General features: G+C 42.6%; 1 protein-coding gene and 1 pseudogene across 1 annotated transcript in view; both read right to left on the bottom strand.

The window, feature by feature from the left end:
* The window catches only part of LOC145402727 (uncharacterized), a 189919-nt gene extending 171951 nt beyond the window's left edge, over window positions 1-17968 (bottom strand). Inside the window, exons 1-2 of the mRNA XM_080274693.1 lie at window positions 16726-17968; window positions 11667-11849 (exon numbers count right to left, since the gene is read on the bottom strand). Coding sequence (XP_080130819.1) covers window positions 11667-11849; window positions 16726-17968 — 1426 coding nt within the window. The remainder of the gene's footprint in view (window positions 1-11666; window positions 11850-16725) is intronic.
* Window positions 17969-18974: 1006 nt separating this feature from the next.
* Window positions 18975-19093, bottom strand: LOC145402775 (5S ribosomal RNA; annotated as a pseudogene).
* Window positions 19094-19837: the final 744 nt, after the last annotated feature.

Here is a 19837-nt window from a genome sequence, read left to right as displayed (position 1 = left end):
CCAAAGAAAATGAGTTCTATGGGAGGGTAACTATTCCACACCACTCATAAACAGTATTTATTTATTTATTTGGCACGAATTTATATGTAGTATGAGAGTATATTGATTTTCACACAGTAATATAGGCAATATACACATTGTTTCACTCACCAAATACATCAACATACCTGACCTTTTTTGGCAACATTACCTGATCATCATTTCTGACTGTTTCTTCCTCTAATGCTAGGTAAACCTTGTCCTCCACATTGTCATCGATTGGGGAATCACTCTGGCCTTGAATTTCGTACTGTGGCACGACATGTCTTTACTGGCCAGGTCACTGGTAACAGGTGAATTGCCAAGACAATGGCATGCAGGGGGGGGGGGTCATGCAGGGCAAGGCATTGACCCTGCCTGGCATCTTGTAGAGGAAGGTGTCCCGTGTATACTTGCCAAAAATCACACACGAAACATGAAAATTGTGCAAATTAGGGACCTTGCAATTGCTGTGCATATATATACATCAACGGGAGTCACAGTGACAAAACGTGTGGACGTATATATACGTCAACAGAAGTCGGCGGGTTAATGAACAGTACAGAGCCCTCAAGAACCACCTTTTGAGAGTTACTGATGTAATACAGTACACCCTCATTATCGACGGGGGTTAGGTACCTAAGATACCCGTCGATGCCTAAAACCGTCGATACCGATTTTCGTCTGGTCAGGTACCCTTTGTTAATATATTTTAGTATCCCTTCAATCACTCGTATGTAATATGCAGTTTAGTTTTAGTGTTTCTTAGAAATAAATTAGTTAGGCAATTGAAAAACTGAATATCATAATAAAACTACATATATTAAGTAAAGAATCATGGAAAAAATAGCATAATCTCTGATGCTGATGCATAGTGGTCGTACACTGGACCTCAACTTGTAATGGCTGCAGTATCATCACTTCTCTCTCCACTTACACCTCACTCCATCTAAAAATAAAAGGCGAAACCAGCAGTTGTAGCCATCCATACGTTTACATAACCGAGTGTAAAAAAAAAAAAAAAAAAAACGAAAGCAGCAGTGGTGGTCATTCATACATTCTAATAACTGAGAGTGTGAGGCAAGTGTTACGTTAGATCAGCTGTTCGCACCGATCTTCACAACACACGCCGGTGCTGCTAGCTCATACCAGAGAGACCACGCTCTCCTATTTACTTTCATTCTCAAGAGCTTCCTTTCATTCTTGATATTCCATTTCTCCCTGACCTAAATTTTCACGACTGTATGGCAGTTTATGCTATCAATGATGAATCTTAGCCTAGCTTTCGCTAGGATCTTCTTTTAGGAAAATTCAACTCTCCTTATGCTCGTATATTTCATATTTAATCTCTGCTTAACTTTTGCAAGAAATATCCTTTATTGACAAAAAAATCCAACTCGTCTTTAACATTATAACAAATGATACAGGAGCATGGGTTTTATCATATGTCCTGCTGCATTACCACACAACAGCACAGACACACGATCTTTTGCTGCTTTAAAGCCTGGCGCACTTTTCTCCTCCTTCGAAATGTACGTTCTTTTAGGCATTTTCTTCCATCACAGGCCTGTTTCGTCCGCATTAAACACTTATTCAGGCCTGTACCCTTTCTCCCTTATAAGTTCAGCAAAGTCACGTGGGTATGATTCTCCTGCTATCTGATCTGCTGAAGCTGCTTCACCAGTCATTCTAATGTTATGTAGGCCATACCTTTTCTTAAAATTCTCGAACCAGCCCTTGCTGGCTGCAAATTTCTTTTGCCTAGAAGCACCAACATTACTAGGCCTATCACCATCGTCATTACTTTCATCACCATCATCACTATTTTCACCTGCCTCACTTTCATCACCATTATCTTCACCAACACCACTGCTTTCACCAGCAAACCGAGCATAGAGTTGTTTTGCTTTGTTTCTGATGAACTGGGAGTCTAGCGGCACGTGTCAACGGTTTAAGTCCTCAATCCAAATATTCAGTGCCTTTTCCACTTTCACCAAGGCATCATCTCTCACATGCATCATTACTTTAGCCAATCCTGGTGTGTACGAAGCCAGAGCATCTTTAATGTCTTTTTCTCTCCGTTTTATGCCACGAACACTGGACTCATTCATGCCATACTCGCGACCAACCGCTGCATAGCTCATTCCACTTCTAAGTTTTTGTAATATTTCGTTCTTTACTTCCAAGGTAAGTACTTTCCTTGCTCTCTTAGCTGCCTTATTTCCAGTTGGAGTGCTACAAGGGCGCTTCGGAGCCATGATGATCGCGAAAGCATGATAGATGTGGCTGAACACGATATGAGAACAACAGACAAACGTGTACTGATGCTGTTGTTTGCTGGGTCGGCGGGAACATCCCGCGAGCAGCCAGAGACACCTGGCGGGATGGCGCGCAGACTTGCTAGGAGGTGCCAATACAATTCTTTATTTTTCTATTTTTTTAATAATAATAATTTAACTCCCAGGAGAAAATAAAACCGTCGATAATCAAATCCGTCAATAAAAAAAAACGTCGATAATGAGGGTGTACTGTATGTGGTTGGACAAGAGGCCCACCAAGACATAAAGTACCGTAATTTGGTGGTGGGATGAGGGTGTACAGGTTGCAGTTAAGGAGAAAAGAAGGCTTTTCTGGGAATGGATGAAGGGAGGTAACAAGGAGGAATACTTGGCTGCCAAGCACTGGGCTAGAAGAAAGGTATTCAGGGTGAAGTCTGAGTCACAAAGACTTGTACTTCATAACCTAAATCATGGGGAAAGGAAAAGTATGATATTTAAGGTGGCAAATCTGATGAAGAGGGATAATCGGCATATTATAGGTGAGCAGTGTGTGAAGAATGATGAAGGAAGGGTAGTGGTGAACAATGGGGATATTAAAGATGCATGGAGAGAGCATTATAACTGATTGTTGAATGAGGAGTTTGACTGGAACAGGGAAGGTTTGGAGCCAGCAGATCCAGTGTTTAGCCTTTGGCCTTTGATTGACGCTGGTATTGTGAATGAGGCAATAAGCAGGATGCAGGTGGGGAAGACAGCAGGAGTGTCTGGTTGACTGCCGAAATGTTGATGGCTTCAGCAGATATAGGGGTGAGGTTAGTCATTGACCTGATAAATAGGATTATATATGAGTGTGTTGTCCCAGATGATTGGTTGAAGAGTGTAATTGTAAATGTGTATAAAGGGAAGGATGATGCCCTAGAAAAAGGATATTATAGAGGTATAAAGATTTTAGATCAGATAATGAAGGTAATGAAGAGAGTTTTAGAAGGTATGATTAGAGAAAGAGTGAATATTGATGAGATGCAGTCTGAGTTTATGCCAGCCAGGGGGACCACTGATGCTATATTCATTGTTCGACAGCTTCAAGAAAAATATAGTGGGAAAAAAAGGGATCTGTATTTTGTTTTTGTTGATTTGGAAAAGGCCTTTGACAGAGTCCCTAGAGAGGTGGTGAAGTAGGCAATGAAAAAGCTTGGCTTGGAGGAGTGGCTGGTTAGGGTGGTAATGGCTATGTACGTGGGTGCTCGCACCCAGGTAAGAGTGAATCGAGATTTGAGTGATGAGTTTTCCGTGAACGATGGTGTGCATCAGGGGTCAGTTCTGAGTCCCATGTTGTTTATCATGGTACCTGAAGCCCTCTCACGTGACTTCAGAAACGGACTCCCATGGGAGATGTTGTATGCTGATGATTTGGTGTCGATTGCAGAGAACGAAAGGGAGACGGAGGAAAGATTTAGGAAGTGGAGAGATGGTATGGGGCACAAGGGCTTAAGGGTAAAACCAGATAAAATAAATGTGATGATATCTAAGGTTCGTGGTGGTACTGTCAAAGACAAGGGAGTGTGGACATGTGCAATTTGCTACAAGGGCTTAGGAAGTAATTCCATTTTGTGTAATGTTTGTGATAAATGGGTGTACAAGAGATGTAGAGGTATCAGAGATAGACTGTGAGATAATGCTGATTTTATGTGTGCAGTGTGTCAGGGAAAGCAGGTGGAGACTGTCAGGCGTGAAAGGACTGAACTTGCTGGTGAGTCTCTTGAGTGTGTGGATGAGTTTTGTTACTTGGGAGACATGTTGTGTGCTGGAGGTGGGGCTGGAGCTAGCTCTGTGGCTAGGGTAAGAAGTTGTTGGAAGAAGTTCAGGGAGCTGTTGCCTCTCCTGACATTGAGAGGACTCTCCCTACATGCTAAGGGGTCTTTGTATGCAGCATGTGTTAGAAGTGCAATGCTGTATGGTAGTGAGACCTGGGCAGTAAAGGAGGAGGATATTCGCAGGCTCAGATGTACAGAAATGACAATGATTAGGTGGACGTGCAGTGTGTCCCTGCGTCCAAGGCCTGGGGGGGCTGGGTTTATGATGGAAGAGTTGAGAGGTAGGATGGGACTGGAGTGTACTGGTGTTGTGATGAGGAGAGGTAGATTGAGATGGTTTGGGCAAGTGGAGAGGATGGGAGATGATAATTGGGTGCAGAAGGTGAGAAGTGTTAATATTAGGGGTGGGGTTGTGAGGAGTAGACCAAGAAAGACGTGGGACGAGGTCATTAAGTGTGACATCATGGTTAAGGGACTGAACAGGGAGGTCGCAATAGATCGTGCAGCACGGAGCCGCCATTAGGTGACCAAGGCCAATGCATGCAAACATGTTGGAGCCTTCATAAAAGAAAATGACAACGAAAATGAACTAAGAAGACAAATGCCCCAATGATTACCACGAAAATGAACTAAGAAGACAAATGCCCCAATGATTACCACACACTTCTTTTCCCCTTTTCCATGCTACAGGGGAATAATTATACCTTCCTCCCAGACCAATCTGCACATCTTCCATATCCATTCCACCATTGTCTCTCCTCCATGCTTCAGCATTTCACCACACATTCCATCAATTCCTGGGGCTTTCCCCATTTTGACTTTCTTCATTAAGGTACTTCCACATTCCTTGTCTATCCACCCTGTCATATGCTTTTTCCAAATCCATGAAGGCCTCATACAACTTTCCCTTTCCTAGAAACTTTTCCACTAAAGACCTAAGAATGAATATCTGATCTACACAACCTCATCCCTTTCTAAAACCTCCCTATTCTCCAACTAGTTCATCTGCAATTTCCCCCAATCTGTCAATAAGTATCCTACCATATACTTTTCCTATTACACTAAGAAGACAAATGCCCCAGTGATTACTACATAATTTCCCTTTTTCCTTTGTCTATCTATCTATTGCCAGACGCCTCAATCCCGTTTGGGGTGGCCACAAACAAATCGCCTCCAAGTTGCCCTGTCCCCCGCCATTTCACTGCCCTGCTCCCAACTCACACCCCCCTCTCTCATATACCTCTCCACCCCATCCCTCCATCTCATCCTCGGCCTCCCCCTCCCTCTTCCCCCCTCCACCTCACTCACATACACTCTCTTTGTCAGTCTTTCACCCTCCATCCTCTCCACATGGCCAAACCACCTCAGTGTGTTCCTCATAACGCTTCCTATCACATCCACATCAACACCACAACGCTCCTTTATATCCTCATTCGTCAGCCTGTCTCTCCATGTGACTCCACAGGCTCCTCTTAAATAACTCATTTCCACTGCTCTCACTCTTGACTTGTGTCCTTCCAACAACGTCCAAGCTTCACTTCCTTACGTTAGAGTTGGTATCACAATACTGTCATGTAGTAACTTTTTCACTTCCAAGCTCACTTCCCTGTTTCTTATCACTGCTTTCAAAGAACTAGCAACCTTTCTTCCCTGCTGTACCCTTTCAAGCACTTCACCCTCCAAACCTCCATCCTTACTCATCACACTACCCAAGTACTTAAACGTACTCACATTTTCCAATTCCTCACCATCCAACCTCGCTGTACATTCACTGACTTCACCTCTCTCAAAGACCATCACTTTACTCTTCCCTACATTCACCTTCAGATTCCATTTCTTACACACTCTCCCAAACTCATCCACCAAGCCTTGCAGCTCCCCTTCGTCTTCACTCAACAACACAGTATCATCTGCAAACAACAGTAAAGGGAGTTTCCAAACACTATCCTCTCTCACCAGGGCCACTCCAACATCCACTACCCTACCTTGTACCTCTTTTATTACCCCATCCATGTACAGATTGAACAACCATGGAGACATGACACATCCCTGTTTCAAACCAACTTTCAAAGAGAAAAATTCACTTAGTTCACCATCCACACGCACTGCAGCCTTCGCACCATCGTACATACTCTTCACAGCATTCAACAACTTCCCATCTACTCCATATATTCTTAACACTTTCCACAATCCTTGTCTATCCACCCTGTCATATGCTTTCTCCTTTGTACAGGGGAATAATTATACCTTCCTCCCAGGACAATCTGCACATCTTCCACATCCATTCTACCACTATCTCTCCCCCATGCTTCAGCATTTCACCACACATTCCATCAATTGCTGGGGCTTTCCCATTTCCATCCATCCATCCATTGCCAGACGCCATGTATCCCAAACGGGGTGGTCAAGGGCTTAGAGTTAATTGTTTTACAGGGAGGGGCACTAATCCTCCACCAACCCCACTTGACACATAGGGATGCCAACAGCATCTGGTGTTCCCAGGCGGTCACCCATCCAAGTACTAACCAGACCCAACGTTGCTTAACAACAAATATCACTCATTTAAAAAAAAATCTGGATTTTTTCCATGGTAACTTCAAATGGTTTTACTCAGCTTTGGAAACACCCTGTATGGAAGGTATTACGAGTAGAAGCCTCAGCTTTTAAACCCTTCACCACAAGAAGATGTAACTGTGTCAAGTAATCCGTTCATGGAGAAACAGACAAACATGTAAGGAAGCAAAGAAGCGTTGTGATGTTGATGTGGATTTGACTAAAGGTGTTAAGCAAAATACTATGAGATGGTCTGGCCTTGTGGAGAGGATGGAGAATGAGAGACTGACCAGATAATTGTATGTGAGTGAGGTGGAAGGGGAGATCAAGAATGAGATGGAGGGATGGAGTGGAGAGATATATGAGAAGGGAGGAGTGTGAGTTTGAGAGAGGGCAGCCAAATGGTAGAAGACAGGGTAACATAGAGGTGATCTGTTTGTGACCACCACTAATGGGATAAATGCATCTAGCAATGGAGAGACAGAATAGCTACATATGGATGATGTCTTTCACTGTACCACTCTTGCTACTTCCAAACAATCTTATTCAGAGTAGGGATATCTCTCATAGTGAAGAGGTAAAGGAGGACTATATCAAACCTCCCAAGTCTGATATCCCCTAGGATGAATACAATTGTCTGGTGGTGGCAAGAAACAGAATAACTAAAAGCAATTATGTTGGTGATGAAATTAACCCTTAACTGCTACAGGGTCCTTCCTAAGGAAAATAAAATCACTTGGGAAACCACACACACACACACACACATGACACTGAAAGAATGCAACAGCAAAGCTATACCATATCAAACTTCCTCCTTTGTCAAACATCTTCCTGGACATCAAACTCTGTCCACAAAAATACAATCCTTATACAGTACAGTACATATATAAAATAAACTAGGGGTATTTCAAGATATCACCATTTTTTCCATACAACTGATCCTGTAAACTGAGGGGAAATACTACTACTTTTACTCTAACTTGGCCAAACACTGCCCTCTCTCCATCTTAAAAAATGTTGTAAATAGACAGTAACACTAATACTGTATACATATATGCTGCTAGTCACAAAGAAGTGCTATGGAAAGTACGTAGCGCTGTAGTACTGTTTTCTTCTTTCCACTTTTCACTCCAACTTGGTCCAGGTTTTCGTCCTCAGGCAACTTATTAAATGTGGAAGAAAAAGATAATATTACCATACTCTACAATCTCTTCACAGCACCTCTTCATGATTAGCACAACACAGTTTCTTTAGTCTATGGCAACAACTCAACGTTGAAGATGGGGAGAGGATAATTTTAGGACAAATTAAGAGCAAACTGGGTCAGGTAATGGAACTTCAACTGGCTTTTTTTTGTGTGTGTGTGTGTGTTACTGTGGACTTCAAGGCAAAACAGAACATTACAAACTAAATACGTTTATGTGAAGTTACAGATCATGATGAAAGCTTTTTGGCGTATCCAATACAGACAGGATTATGGGGGCTTGAATGAGTGAATAAAAGCATAGCTCATTGGACTGGGCAAATTTGGGCTGTCTGGACATTGCTATTCCTCATCCTGCCCTAGGGTGGGAAAGGAGGTCCAGATGATGATGATGATGAAAATACAAAGTGAAATAGATGATGGGTGTACTAGCCTGTCGTCTGTGATATTTGGCATTTTTTTCCCTACAGCTTCTGGATTACCTGCAAGAGCCTTAACCCTTTAACCGCGGGTGTCATTCCAGAATGACACTGCAAAAACTGGACCAAACCGCGGGTGTCATTCTCGAATGTTTGTGAATATTTTGAATACCCCGCGTTTTTTCCGTGCGCCAATTGTTTCAAGGGAGAGTAGCTATTAAGTTCTTTCACTCCAGCCGACCTCCACCTCCCTCTTCCCCCCCTTGGGGCCCCACCTCCCACCCCCTAGGCCCCCCACCCCACCCCGGACCAAACACGCATCAGTATCTGTCCAGCTGTGTGAGTGACAACACTGCTGATGTGATAGTGAAGTGCAGGTAATTACAGTGCCTTTTACCTGCCTTAGTGAACACAGAGTGGGTGTTTATCGTATGTGCAGTGTTCATATATGTTTATAGTATTATTATCAGAATGAGGTTGGCATTTGGTAATGGTGTGTGAACGAAAAATAGTGATTACAACACCGCTGATATGGCAGTGAAGTGCGGGCAATTACAGTGCCTTTTACCTGCCTCAGTGAACACAGAGTGGGTGTTTATCGTATGTGCAGTGTTCATATATGTTTATAGTATTATTATCAGAATGAGGTTGGCATTTGGTAATGGTGTATGAGCGAAGGTAATGGTGTGTGAGCGAAAAATAGTGATTTTACACCCCTCACTTCTAACGGCACTGCCTGTCCTGTGAAAGTCAACAGAGTCATGAAACCTTCATCAATGGAAAGCTGAAGGTTAGTACTTTCTAATGGTACCTTATTTTTTTCTCTAGCTTTATTCTGTGCAGAGTTATTAAGGTTTAAAAGTTTGTTTACATTTGGCTGAAACCCCCGCGGGAGAGGACAGTCAGGCCAAAACAATGCCCGCGGTTAAAGGGTTAATCAGCAGTTTTCCATAAAAATAAACTTGGATTTAATAAGAAAAATGAAAGAGAGAGAGAGATAGGTGGGAGGGCCTTGACTGATTTCCCAGTGTTGCCTGAGAGTTGGTATACGAATTCCTACAAACATCATTGAATTGAAAGGGTAAAAAACTGCATGGATGGCCGGCTTGTCTGGGTACTGCCTCTGAGCTCACCAGAGATAATCCTCGTCACTGTACTGCCTCCCTTTCATTCTCTGTGTTCAACAATTCTTTAAATTTTTCTCTCCATCTGCTCACTTTTTCTCCCTTCTCCACAAGCAATCTACCATGTTTATCCTTCACTCCCTGACTTACTTCTTTATCACCCTGTCTAACTCTCTGTACCTCTTTCCAGAACATTTTTTTTTACATTCCCTTCACTTTACACTCAAATTCCTCTTAAATTCCTCTTCCATTCACCTCATACTCTCTTTTCACCTCTCTCTTCCTCTCTACATATAACTCTCTCTTCTGTCTCTCAACTTCTCCATGCCCATGTTTCTCATCCATTCACTATATGTTTTCTTCTTTTGTGCCACAGCCTGTCTCACCTCTTCATTCCACCATGCTGTTTCTTGCACCCCCTTTTGTCTTCTCTTCACCCAACACACCACCTCATATGCTGCACAGATTTCTTCTGTGAATATCTTGCACACACCTTCCATGTCCCCCATCTGTTCCAAATCGCTCCTCTACTTGTCTCTTGTATTCTGCCTTTTTTCCATCTTCTTGCAACAATTCTACCTTCCTTGTATGGACTCCTTCCTCCTGTCCTTCCCTTCTCCTATTCTTCCATTTTATTTGAACCTTGACTTTGGTGGTGGTCAGAAAGTCCACCTCCCCAACCTCTGTACGCTCTTACATCCATTGCACACCTTCTCATTCTGTCATTCACACAAACATAATCAGTTATTGCCTTCCATTCATTCAGTTAACCTCCCAACCTTCTCATCACATGCCACATGTACCTGTAGATCATTTTGTGTCTGAAGAGGGTATTGGCTATCACCAATGCCTTCCCTGCACAACTGTCCACCAGAGCACTGTCATTCTCATCCACTTCTGTGGGGACACCCCACTCTCCAACTACTCCATCCACTGTTACATTCCCTACTTTTCCATTAATATCTCCAATCAAAAACATCTCTCATTCCTTTCAAACTTTTCCATGCATGCTTCCACATTTGTCCAGAACTCTTCTTTCACTCTACTTTCACTACTTTGCACTGGCACACATGCAAACACGATCGCCCAAGATTTGTAGTCCAACTTCAATTTTACCCACACAATCCTCGAGCCGACGGATCCATACTCTCTTATATTCTCCTTCCATTTCTTGCACACAGCAACACAAACTCCTTCTTCGCCTGTAGAAAATATGAAGAATATAGAAAGATAGATTTTGAGATGATTTAATACGTGTAGTGGGTGGTATGCGGGATGAAGAGATAGTGATTTTGGGAGGGGACTTAAATGGTCAGGTAGGTGAAGCAGCACAAGGTTATGAAGGAGTGCATGGGGGATGTGCGTATGGCCTAAGGAATGCAGAAGGGGAAAGGATACTCGAGTTTGGGGAGGCAACGGACATGATCGTGTGCAACACATATTTTAGGAAAAGAGACAGTAGGTTAATTACGAATGAGTCTGGGGGAAATAGCAGTCAGATATATTATTTTCTGGTTAGGAGGGCCGATAGGAGATTAGTGAGGGATGTTAAAGTTATAAGAAGTGAGAAGTGTGTGCAGCAGCACAAACTATTGATTTGTGATATGGTGCTTAAAGAACAAGTGATGAAAAAGAGGACTTATGTACCTAGGAGGAAAATATGGAAGATGAAAAACCAAGTAGTAAGGGATGCCTTCTATAGCAAGTGGAGGAGAGTGGTGGATGAACAGGGAGCTGTAGACAGAGGCATTAATGAACAGTACAGAGCCCTCAAGAACAATTTCTTGAGAGTTACTGATGTAACATGCGGTTGGACAACAGGACCACCAAGACATAAAGTAACCTGGTGGTGGGATGAGGGTGTAGAAGCTGCAGTTAACCCCTTCTTTACCGACCCTTCCCCCCAATGTAAACACTTCGTTTACCCCCCATACCAAGCAATAGCTACCCCTCCTGTAGTGTGAGGGGTAGTGTATATTTTTTGCCACATCGAAAAAATTCACTCTTTGTGATTTGTTTGTATACCAATGATCATATAAACCCAGCATGATGTTGGTAATAAAAAATTATTATAAAAAAAATCATTACGGTACATAAGTTTACATCTTATGCTGAAGTACTGTTACCCAGGTAACTACTGTACAAACTGGCTTGAAAAAAAATGTCCTGCACAGATGGATGGCATATTTATTTACCTTGTAAGCTGGGCATGAAGTGTGTGGACACACGTGATGGTGATGGCGACCTTGACCCACTTGTTGCTGAGAGCGCAGCATCACTAAGCTTGCTACTAATTTCCTCCTCCTCCTCACTCACATTAACCTCGCTATCATTTGCAGGATCACAGTCGTCTACTGATACGTCAAACACTGCTGCATGATCACCTGATACATCTAAATAAGTATCCTCGTGAGGAATAAACTCATCACTATCGGAATCTGCCAGAGACATCATGAGAGAAAAATATCCTGTACACCCTCTCTTGTGGTCAAGTGCATGGTAACTGACTCTCTCAAGCAGGCCAAGGGGTGTAAATTTTGCCGTATGTCAGCAGAAAATATAGTACGATATCTGTAGTAGAAATTATAAATAAAATAATGATTGGTCTAAAAGAGGTTACATCACAGATGAGTGCGCAAGCCATTGGTGCCACCGCAACTCAGTCATGACGTATCTTATGATGTCAGAAGTCGTCAGAACTTCATCACAGTCTTTGTTGTCAAAACACAGAGCTGTTGCTAACACGAGGTCCTCAGAAACAGCCGTACCGGGCTACCCTGAGGCCCATAAGCTGCCATTCATTAGAGGGTGTACCAGCATACCACGGTAGCGGTTCCGGTGTCTCACAGGTGTTTACAGGCAATGTATGGGGGTACATCAAAACACATTTTCGGTAAAGAAGGGGTTAACCCCTAACCGACGGCTGACGTGTATAGCAGTCACAACTTTGGGCGTGGAGCAACGCCGGTTGACGTGTATAGCCGCAAGCGTCTTCCCACTACCCTTCGAACTTTAACTTATCCTTACTCATCGACGGGACCACCTAGAGACGAGGGGATACTTTCATTTGAAAGAGGAATAGTTGATGATTCTTATGTATTTTTAATTTTTTCTCTAGCTCTTATAGTTTGGCAGATATTAGGGTTTGAAGTAAGGGTATTTTTTTCCGTCAGGGATATCCCCCGTAGGGAGGAGCATGCAACGTCGGAAAACCCCCGGCTTGTTGGGGTTAAGGAGAAAAGAAGGCTTTTCCGGGAATGGAAGAAGGGTGGTAGCAAAGAGGAATATTTGGCTGCCAAGCATAAGGCTAGAAGAGAGGTATTCAGGGTGAAGTCTGAGTCACAAAGACTTGTACTTCATAACCTAAATCATGGGGAAAGGAAAAATATGATATTTAGGGTGGCAGGTCAAGTGAAGAGGATAATCGGGATATTATAGGTGAGCAATGTGTGAAGAATGATGAAGGAAGGGTAGTGGTGAACAGTGAGGATATTAAAGATGCATGGAGACAGCATTATAACCGGTTGTTGAATGAGGAGTTTGACTGGGACAGGGAAGGTTTGGAGCCAGCAGATCCAGTGTTTGGCCCTTGGCCTTTGATTGATGCTGCTACTGCAAGTGAGGCAATAGGCAGGATGAAAGTGGGGAAGGCAGCAGGTGTGTCTGGGTTGACTGCCGAAATGTTGAAGGCCTCAGGCGACATAGGGGAGTTTAGTCACTGATCTGATAAATAGGATTATTTATGAGTGTGTTGTCCCAGATGATTGGCTGAAGAGTGTAATTGTAAATGTGTATAAATGGAAGGGTGATGCCCTGGAAAGAGGAAATTATAGAGGTATAAAGCTTTTAGATCAGATAATGAAGGTAAAGGAGAGAGTTCTAGAAGGTATGATTAGAGAGAGTGAATATTGATAAGATGCAGTTTGGGCTTATGCCAGGTAGGGGGACCACTGATGCTATATTCATTGTTCGACAGCTTCAGGAAAAATATATTGGTAGGAGAAGGGATCTTTATTTTGTTTTTGTTGATTTGGAAAAGGCCTTTGACAGAGTCCCTAGAGAGGTGGTGAAGTGGGCAATGAAAAAGCTTGGCTTGGAGGAATGGCTGGTTAGGGTGGTTATGGCTATGTATGTGGGTGCTCACACCCAGGTAAGAGTGAATAGAGATTTGAGTGATGAGTTTTCCGTGAATGTTGGTGTGCATCAGGGGTCAGTCTTGAGTCCCATGTTGTTTATCATGGTACTGGAGGCCCTCTCATGTGACTTCAGAAACGGACTCCTGTGGGAGTAGTTGTATGCTGATGATTTGGTGTTGATTGCAGAGAACAAAAAGGGAGGCGGAGGAAAGGTTTAGGAAGTGGAGAGATGACATGGGGCACAAGGGTTTATGGGTAAATGCAGATAAAACAAAAGTGATGATATCTACGGTTGGTGGCGGTACTGTCAAAGACGAGGGAGAGTGGCCATGTGCAGTTTGCCACAAAGGCGTGGGAAGTAATTCCATCTTGTGCGATGTGTGTGATAAATAGGTGCATAAGAGATGTAGTGGTATCAGAGGTAGACTGCGAGAAAATGCTGATTTCATGTGTACGGCGTGTCGGGGAGAGCAGGTGGAGATTGTCAGACGTGAAAGGATTGAACTTGCTGGTGAATCTCTTGAGTGTGTGGAAGAGTTTTGTTATTTGGGAGACATGTTGTGTGCTGGAGGTGGGGCTGTGGCTAGGGTGAGAAGTGGTTAGAAGTAGTTCAGGGAGCTCTTGCCTCTCCTGACACTGAGAGGACTCTCCCTATGTGCTAAGGGGTCTTTGTATGCAACATGTGTTAGGAGTATAACGCTGTATGGTAGTGAGACCTGGGCAGTGAAGGAGGAAGATATTCGCCAGCTCAGACGTACAGAAATAACACTGATTAGGTGGATGTGCAGTGCGTCCCTGCGTCCAAAACCTGGATGGGCTGGGTTTACGATGGAAGAGTTGAGAGGCAGGATGGGACTGGAGTGTATTGGTGTTGTGATGAGGAGAGGTAGATTCAGATGGTTTGGACATGTGGAGAGGATGGGGGATGCTAATTGGGTGAGGAAGGTGAGAAGTGTTTATACTGGGGGTGGGTTTATGAGGGGTAGACCTAGAAAGACATGGGACGAGGTCATCAAGTGTGACCTCAGGGTTAAGGGACTGAGCAGGGAGGCTGCAATGGATCATGCAGCGTGGAGAGCCGCCATTAGGTGACCAAGGCTGACACATGCAAGCATGTTGGAGCCTTTAAAAACGAAACAATGGAGTAAATGGGAAATTGCTGAATGCCATGAAGAGTACGCATGAGGGTGGTAAGGCTGCAGTGCGTGTCGATAGTGAACTAAGTGAATTTTTCTATTTGAAGATTGGATTGAAACAGGGATGTGTCATGTCCCCATGGTTGTTCAATCTGTATATGGATGGCATTATAAGAGATACAAGTAGGGTAGGGGATGTTGGAGCAACCCTAATGAGAGAAAGCAGTGTCTGGAAACTCCCTGTACTGTTGTTTGCAGATGATACTGTATTGTTATGTGAAGACGAAGGGGAACTGCAAGGCTTCGTGGATGGGTTTGGGAAAGTGTGTAAGAAACAGAATCCAAAGGTAGGGAAGAGTAAAGAGTTATGGACTTTGAGGGAAATGAAGTCAGTGAATGTACCGTGAGGCTGGATGAGGAGGAAATGGAAAATGTGAATGCATTAAAGTATTTGGGTAATGTGATGAGCAAGGTTGGAAGTTTAAAGGGTGAAGTGCTTGAAAGGGTACAACAGGGAAGAAAAGTTGCTGGTTATTTGAAAGCAGTGATAAGGAACAGGGAAGTGAACATGGAGAGAGAGAGAGAGAGAGAGAGAGAGAGAGAGAGAGAGAAAAAAAAAAGTCACTGAATGACAGTACTGTGATACCAACTACAATGTATGGAAGTGAAGCTTGAAGTTTGTTGGAAGGACACAAGTCAAGAGTGAAGGCAGTGGAAATGAGTTATCTGAGAGAAGCACGTGGAGCAACGTGGAGGGACAGACTGACAAATAAGGAAGTGAAGGAGCGTTGTGGTGTGGTTGTGGATGTGATACAAAACGTCACGAGAAATACACTGAGGTGGTTTGGCCATGTGGAGAGGATGGAGAGCGAGAGACTAACGAGGAAAGTGTATGCAAGTGAGGTGGAGGGGGAGATAGGGAGGGGGTGGCTGTAAGGACACAATTTAAGAGTGAAAGAAGTGGAAATGAGTTATCTGAGAGAAGCATGTGGAGTTACGTGGAGAGACAGACTGAAAAATGAGGAAGTGAAGGAGCATTGTGGTGTGGTTGTGGATGCGACAGAAAATATCAGAAGAAATACACTGAGGAGGTTTGGCCATGTGGAGAGGATGGAGAGCGAGAGACTAATGAGGAAAGTGTATGCAAGTGAGGTGGAGGGGGAGGCCGAGGACGAGATGAAAGGATGGCATGGGGAGGTACGGTACATGAGATAGGGGAGTGCAAGCTGGGAGCAAGGCAGTGAAATGGCATTGAACAGCACGACAGGAAGGCAATTTGTTTGAAGCCACCCCTGATGGGACTGAGGCATCTGGCAATTGATAAATGGACAGACTTTTGTGAATTTCATCACCATTGCTCTTTTCCTTTGCACATCGCCTGCTACATCACTGTTGCACTCCTTCTTCACATTACATTTTACTTGCATGTCACTTAGGCACAATATTTTTCAACATCACTGTTGTAACCTATTTACAAACAACACAGGAGTACACTGTTTACACTGAAGGAGGGTAAACCAAGTAAAAAACACACAAACAAACACATCACTTTTGCCCAGGAAAGGTATTGTGGGAGAGGAGGGTATAGAGGGTGGCAAGGCATTACATGACAGGAGGGGAGCTTGGTTGGCACCATGTATCCATATGGTAGCTCTCCACTTGTGACAATGACTTGGGAGGGTGGGGAGGAGGAGAGACAGCTGCAGTGGTGGTGGCTTGGCAGGGAAGATAATGGTGCATCAGAGGTAGGCAGGTAATGAAATAAATGAAGTGACATTATCATTTCCTTTTAAAGAGGCAAGCACATGACTGCTGCTGTCCAATAAGTATTCAGATGACTTTAATGAGACGTGAAAGGCCACCTGACACCATATTTGCAAGTGCTCTCTTCAAACCACGATGTAGCAAGTATTGTACCAAATTTTGTGAACCAAAGGAGCTTCAACCCCTGGATCGTCACGTGATGTAACGTGACCGTTGGGATTAATGTTTATGATTTAAACAGTGTTGGCTGAGTTCATATTTCCTAGTAAACAGTTTACCACAATCATCACACTTGAAATTCTTCACTCCTGAATGAATTAGTAGGTGTTTGGTGAGATTACTTTTCGTACCAAATAGTTTATCACATTTATCACACTTGAAATTCTTCACTCCTGAATGAATTAAGAGGTGTTTGGTGAGATTACTTTTCGTACCAAATAGTTTACCACATTCATTACACTTGAAATTCTTTACTCCTGAATGAGTTAACAGGTGACTGGCCAAATGCTGTTTCTGGAGAAACAGCTTACCACATTCATTACACTTGAAATTCCTTAAGCCTACTCTTGAATGAATTAATAGGTGTTTGGTGAGATTACTTTTCTGACCAAATAGTTTACCACATTTATCACACTTGAAATTCTTCACTCCTGAATGAATTAACAGGTGACTGGCCAAATGCTGTTTCAGGCGAAACAGTTTACCACATTCATCACACTTGAAATTCTTCACTCCTGAATGAATTAATAGGTGGTTGATGAGATTACTTTTCTTGCCAAACAGCTTATTGCATTCACCACACTGGAACTTTTTCACTCCTGAATGAATTGATAGGTGTTTGGTTAGATTACTTTTCTGGCCAAACACTTTACCACATTCACCACATTTGAAATTCTTCACACCAGAATGAATTAATAGGTGCGTGGTGAGAGTACTTTTCTTGCCAAACAGCTTACTGCATTCATCACACTGGAACTTTTTCACTCCTGAATGAATTGATAGGTGTTTGGTGAGAGTACTTTTGTGACGAAACAGTTTACCACACACATCGCACTTGAAATTCTTCATGCCAGAATGAATTAATAGGTGTTTGGTGAGAGTACTTTTACGACCAAACAGTTTACCACACACATCACATTCGAAATTCTTCACTCCTGAATGAGTTAATAGGTGTTTGGTGAGAGCACTTTTCCAATGAAACAGTGTACCACACACATCACACTTAAAATTCTTCATTCCTGAATGAACTACTGCATGTTGGATAAGCTTGTTCTCAAAATAAAATGCTTTTCCACACTCTAAATATTTGAACTGGTTAACTCCAGGTGAGAGGGACACTGTTTCTTGATTAATCTCATTCTCACTGAGGAACACGTCTTCACCCACCTCACACTTTAACTTTAAATATGGCTCTTTCTCTACTGGCTCTATTATTTTATCACTCACCGCACACTCTATCTTTACATCATGTTCTTCCTTGACCACCTCCACTATTTTATCACTCACCTCATGCTCTATCATTACATTTGGTTCTTCCTTTACCACCTCTATTATTTTATCACTTACCTCACATTCTGTCTTTACATTTGGTTCTTCCTTTACCACCTCCATTATATCATTCCTTCCACCTCTCTCAATTTCAAGCATACTTCAACGACTCTACCAAAGTGTTAATCTTGCTGTCTACCAGCAATATCTTAACTTTACCAGTGCTCAGTTGTAAGATGCTCTCATTATAGCTGAACAATAACTGTCAAAAATTCACTATTACAGGATAATAATTGTAATTACATAAAAATGATAAAATTTCAACACTGACTATTATTCCTTTAAATATACACACGATTAATAACACGTGCAAATGCTTCTGAACTGTAACTTTAAATATACAGTCTGTCACTGCTGGGTCAGGCTGTCATGTCAGACTGAAATTACTACCGTCTTCCTTATTTCAACTGCTGTTACCGTACCTATTGTCTCTGCAGCAACAGATACTGCAAAGGATACTGCAGCAGGTAAATTATCCAAGATCAGCTCATATATGCAAGGGGGGGGGGGATTTTTCCAGAGGACAATAAATGGAGTATAACCCTTAAGTTGTTGACCAAGGTACCTCTTGTTGAATGTGTTGACACAACATAAGATGTGGCCACAGTCCTGTTTTATACTTATCATCCATTACTCAGGCAGCACCTGATGACGACATTGTTTATGACTGCTTTACTGCTCTGACTTCAGCTGTGAACCTGCAACAACAGCTGCCATTAGACCAGCATCTCAATGAAGTTAATAACACTGTTCAGTGAAACCTAATTTTGAATGGAACTCATTTATGCTTTGTGACAAAAAAAAATATACATACATATATATATATATATATATATATATATATATCATCATCATCATCATCATCATTGCCAGACGCCATGTATCCCAAACGGGGAGGCCATGGGCTTAGAGTTAATTATTTTACAGGGAGGGGCACAAATCCTCCACCAACCCCACTTGACACGTAGGGAGAACGTTATGCCAAGAGCATCTGGTGTTCCCAAGCGGTCACCCATCCAAGTACTAACCAGACCCAACATTGCTTAACTTCGCTGATTGGACGGGATGCGGTGTACTCAACGTGGTATGGCCGTTAATATGTTTATGTTTATATATATAATATATATATATATATATATATATATATATATATATATACATACAGGGTGTAACGCGACGTATGACAAAAACTTACACCAATGATCTATCATGTAATTTTGAGCATATTTTGTTCTATAAACATATGCTCTCTGCGACCCCAGTTCAGTACCCAACATTCAGCTGTTTTGTGTAAAAGCTTCGTCTCTCGCATGTGCCATTGCTTGAGAGCTTCGCAGGGCGACGGGAGACGATTATTATTAGCTAATACTGTTGTACATAAAAATCCCCTATCCTATCAGTACACACGAGTTTTAAGAAGAAACTTTACGTAGTCTATTGATTCTTTAACATCAAGTCATACATTCATGCAATTCTTTTGCACAAATCGACTGTAATTAAGGATTAAATTCAAATTTTATGGCTTGGAAGGGAATAGGGAGGGAGGGAGGACTGCCTGGTGTGTTGTTGCCAGTTGTGTAATATTTGGTTTGTAGGATGTTGCTACCAGCATTATCATAACACCCACAGCTCATTCGGTGAAAGAACATTACTTTACTGATGACTAGCATCACTTTAAGTCAGGAGTAATATTATTATTCATTACAATTTTTCTGCTGCAAGTAAACGTGGCACCATTTTTTTTTTCATATGTTGACGTGAGAACAGTGATACAGGATTGCCAATGTAATGACTATGCAGCTAGAGGGTTAGTGCCCCTCCCCGGAAAACAACTAAAAAAAA

This window comes from Coenobita brevimanus, chromosome 58 (assembly GCF_032717465.1).
Source record: "Coenobita brevimanus isolate Jiangsu-jjx chromosome 58, ASM3271746v2, whole genome shotgun sequence".
Classification (NCBI taxonomy): domain Eukaryota; kingdom Metazoa; phylum Arthropoda; class Malacostraca; order Decapoda; family Coenobitidae; genus Coenobita; species Coenobita brevimanus.
Note: the sequence above shows the minus strand (reverse complement) of the source record. Positions and strands in the feature narration are given on the sequence as shown.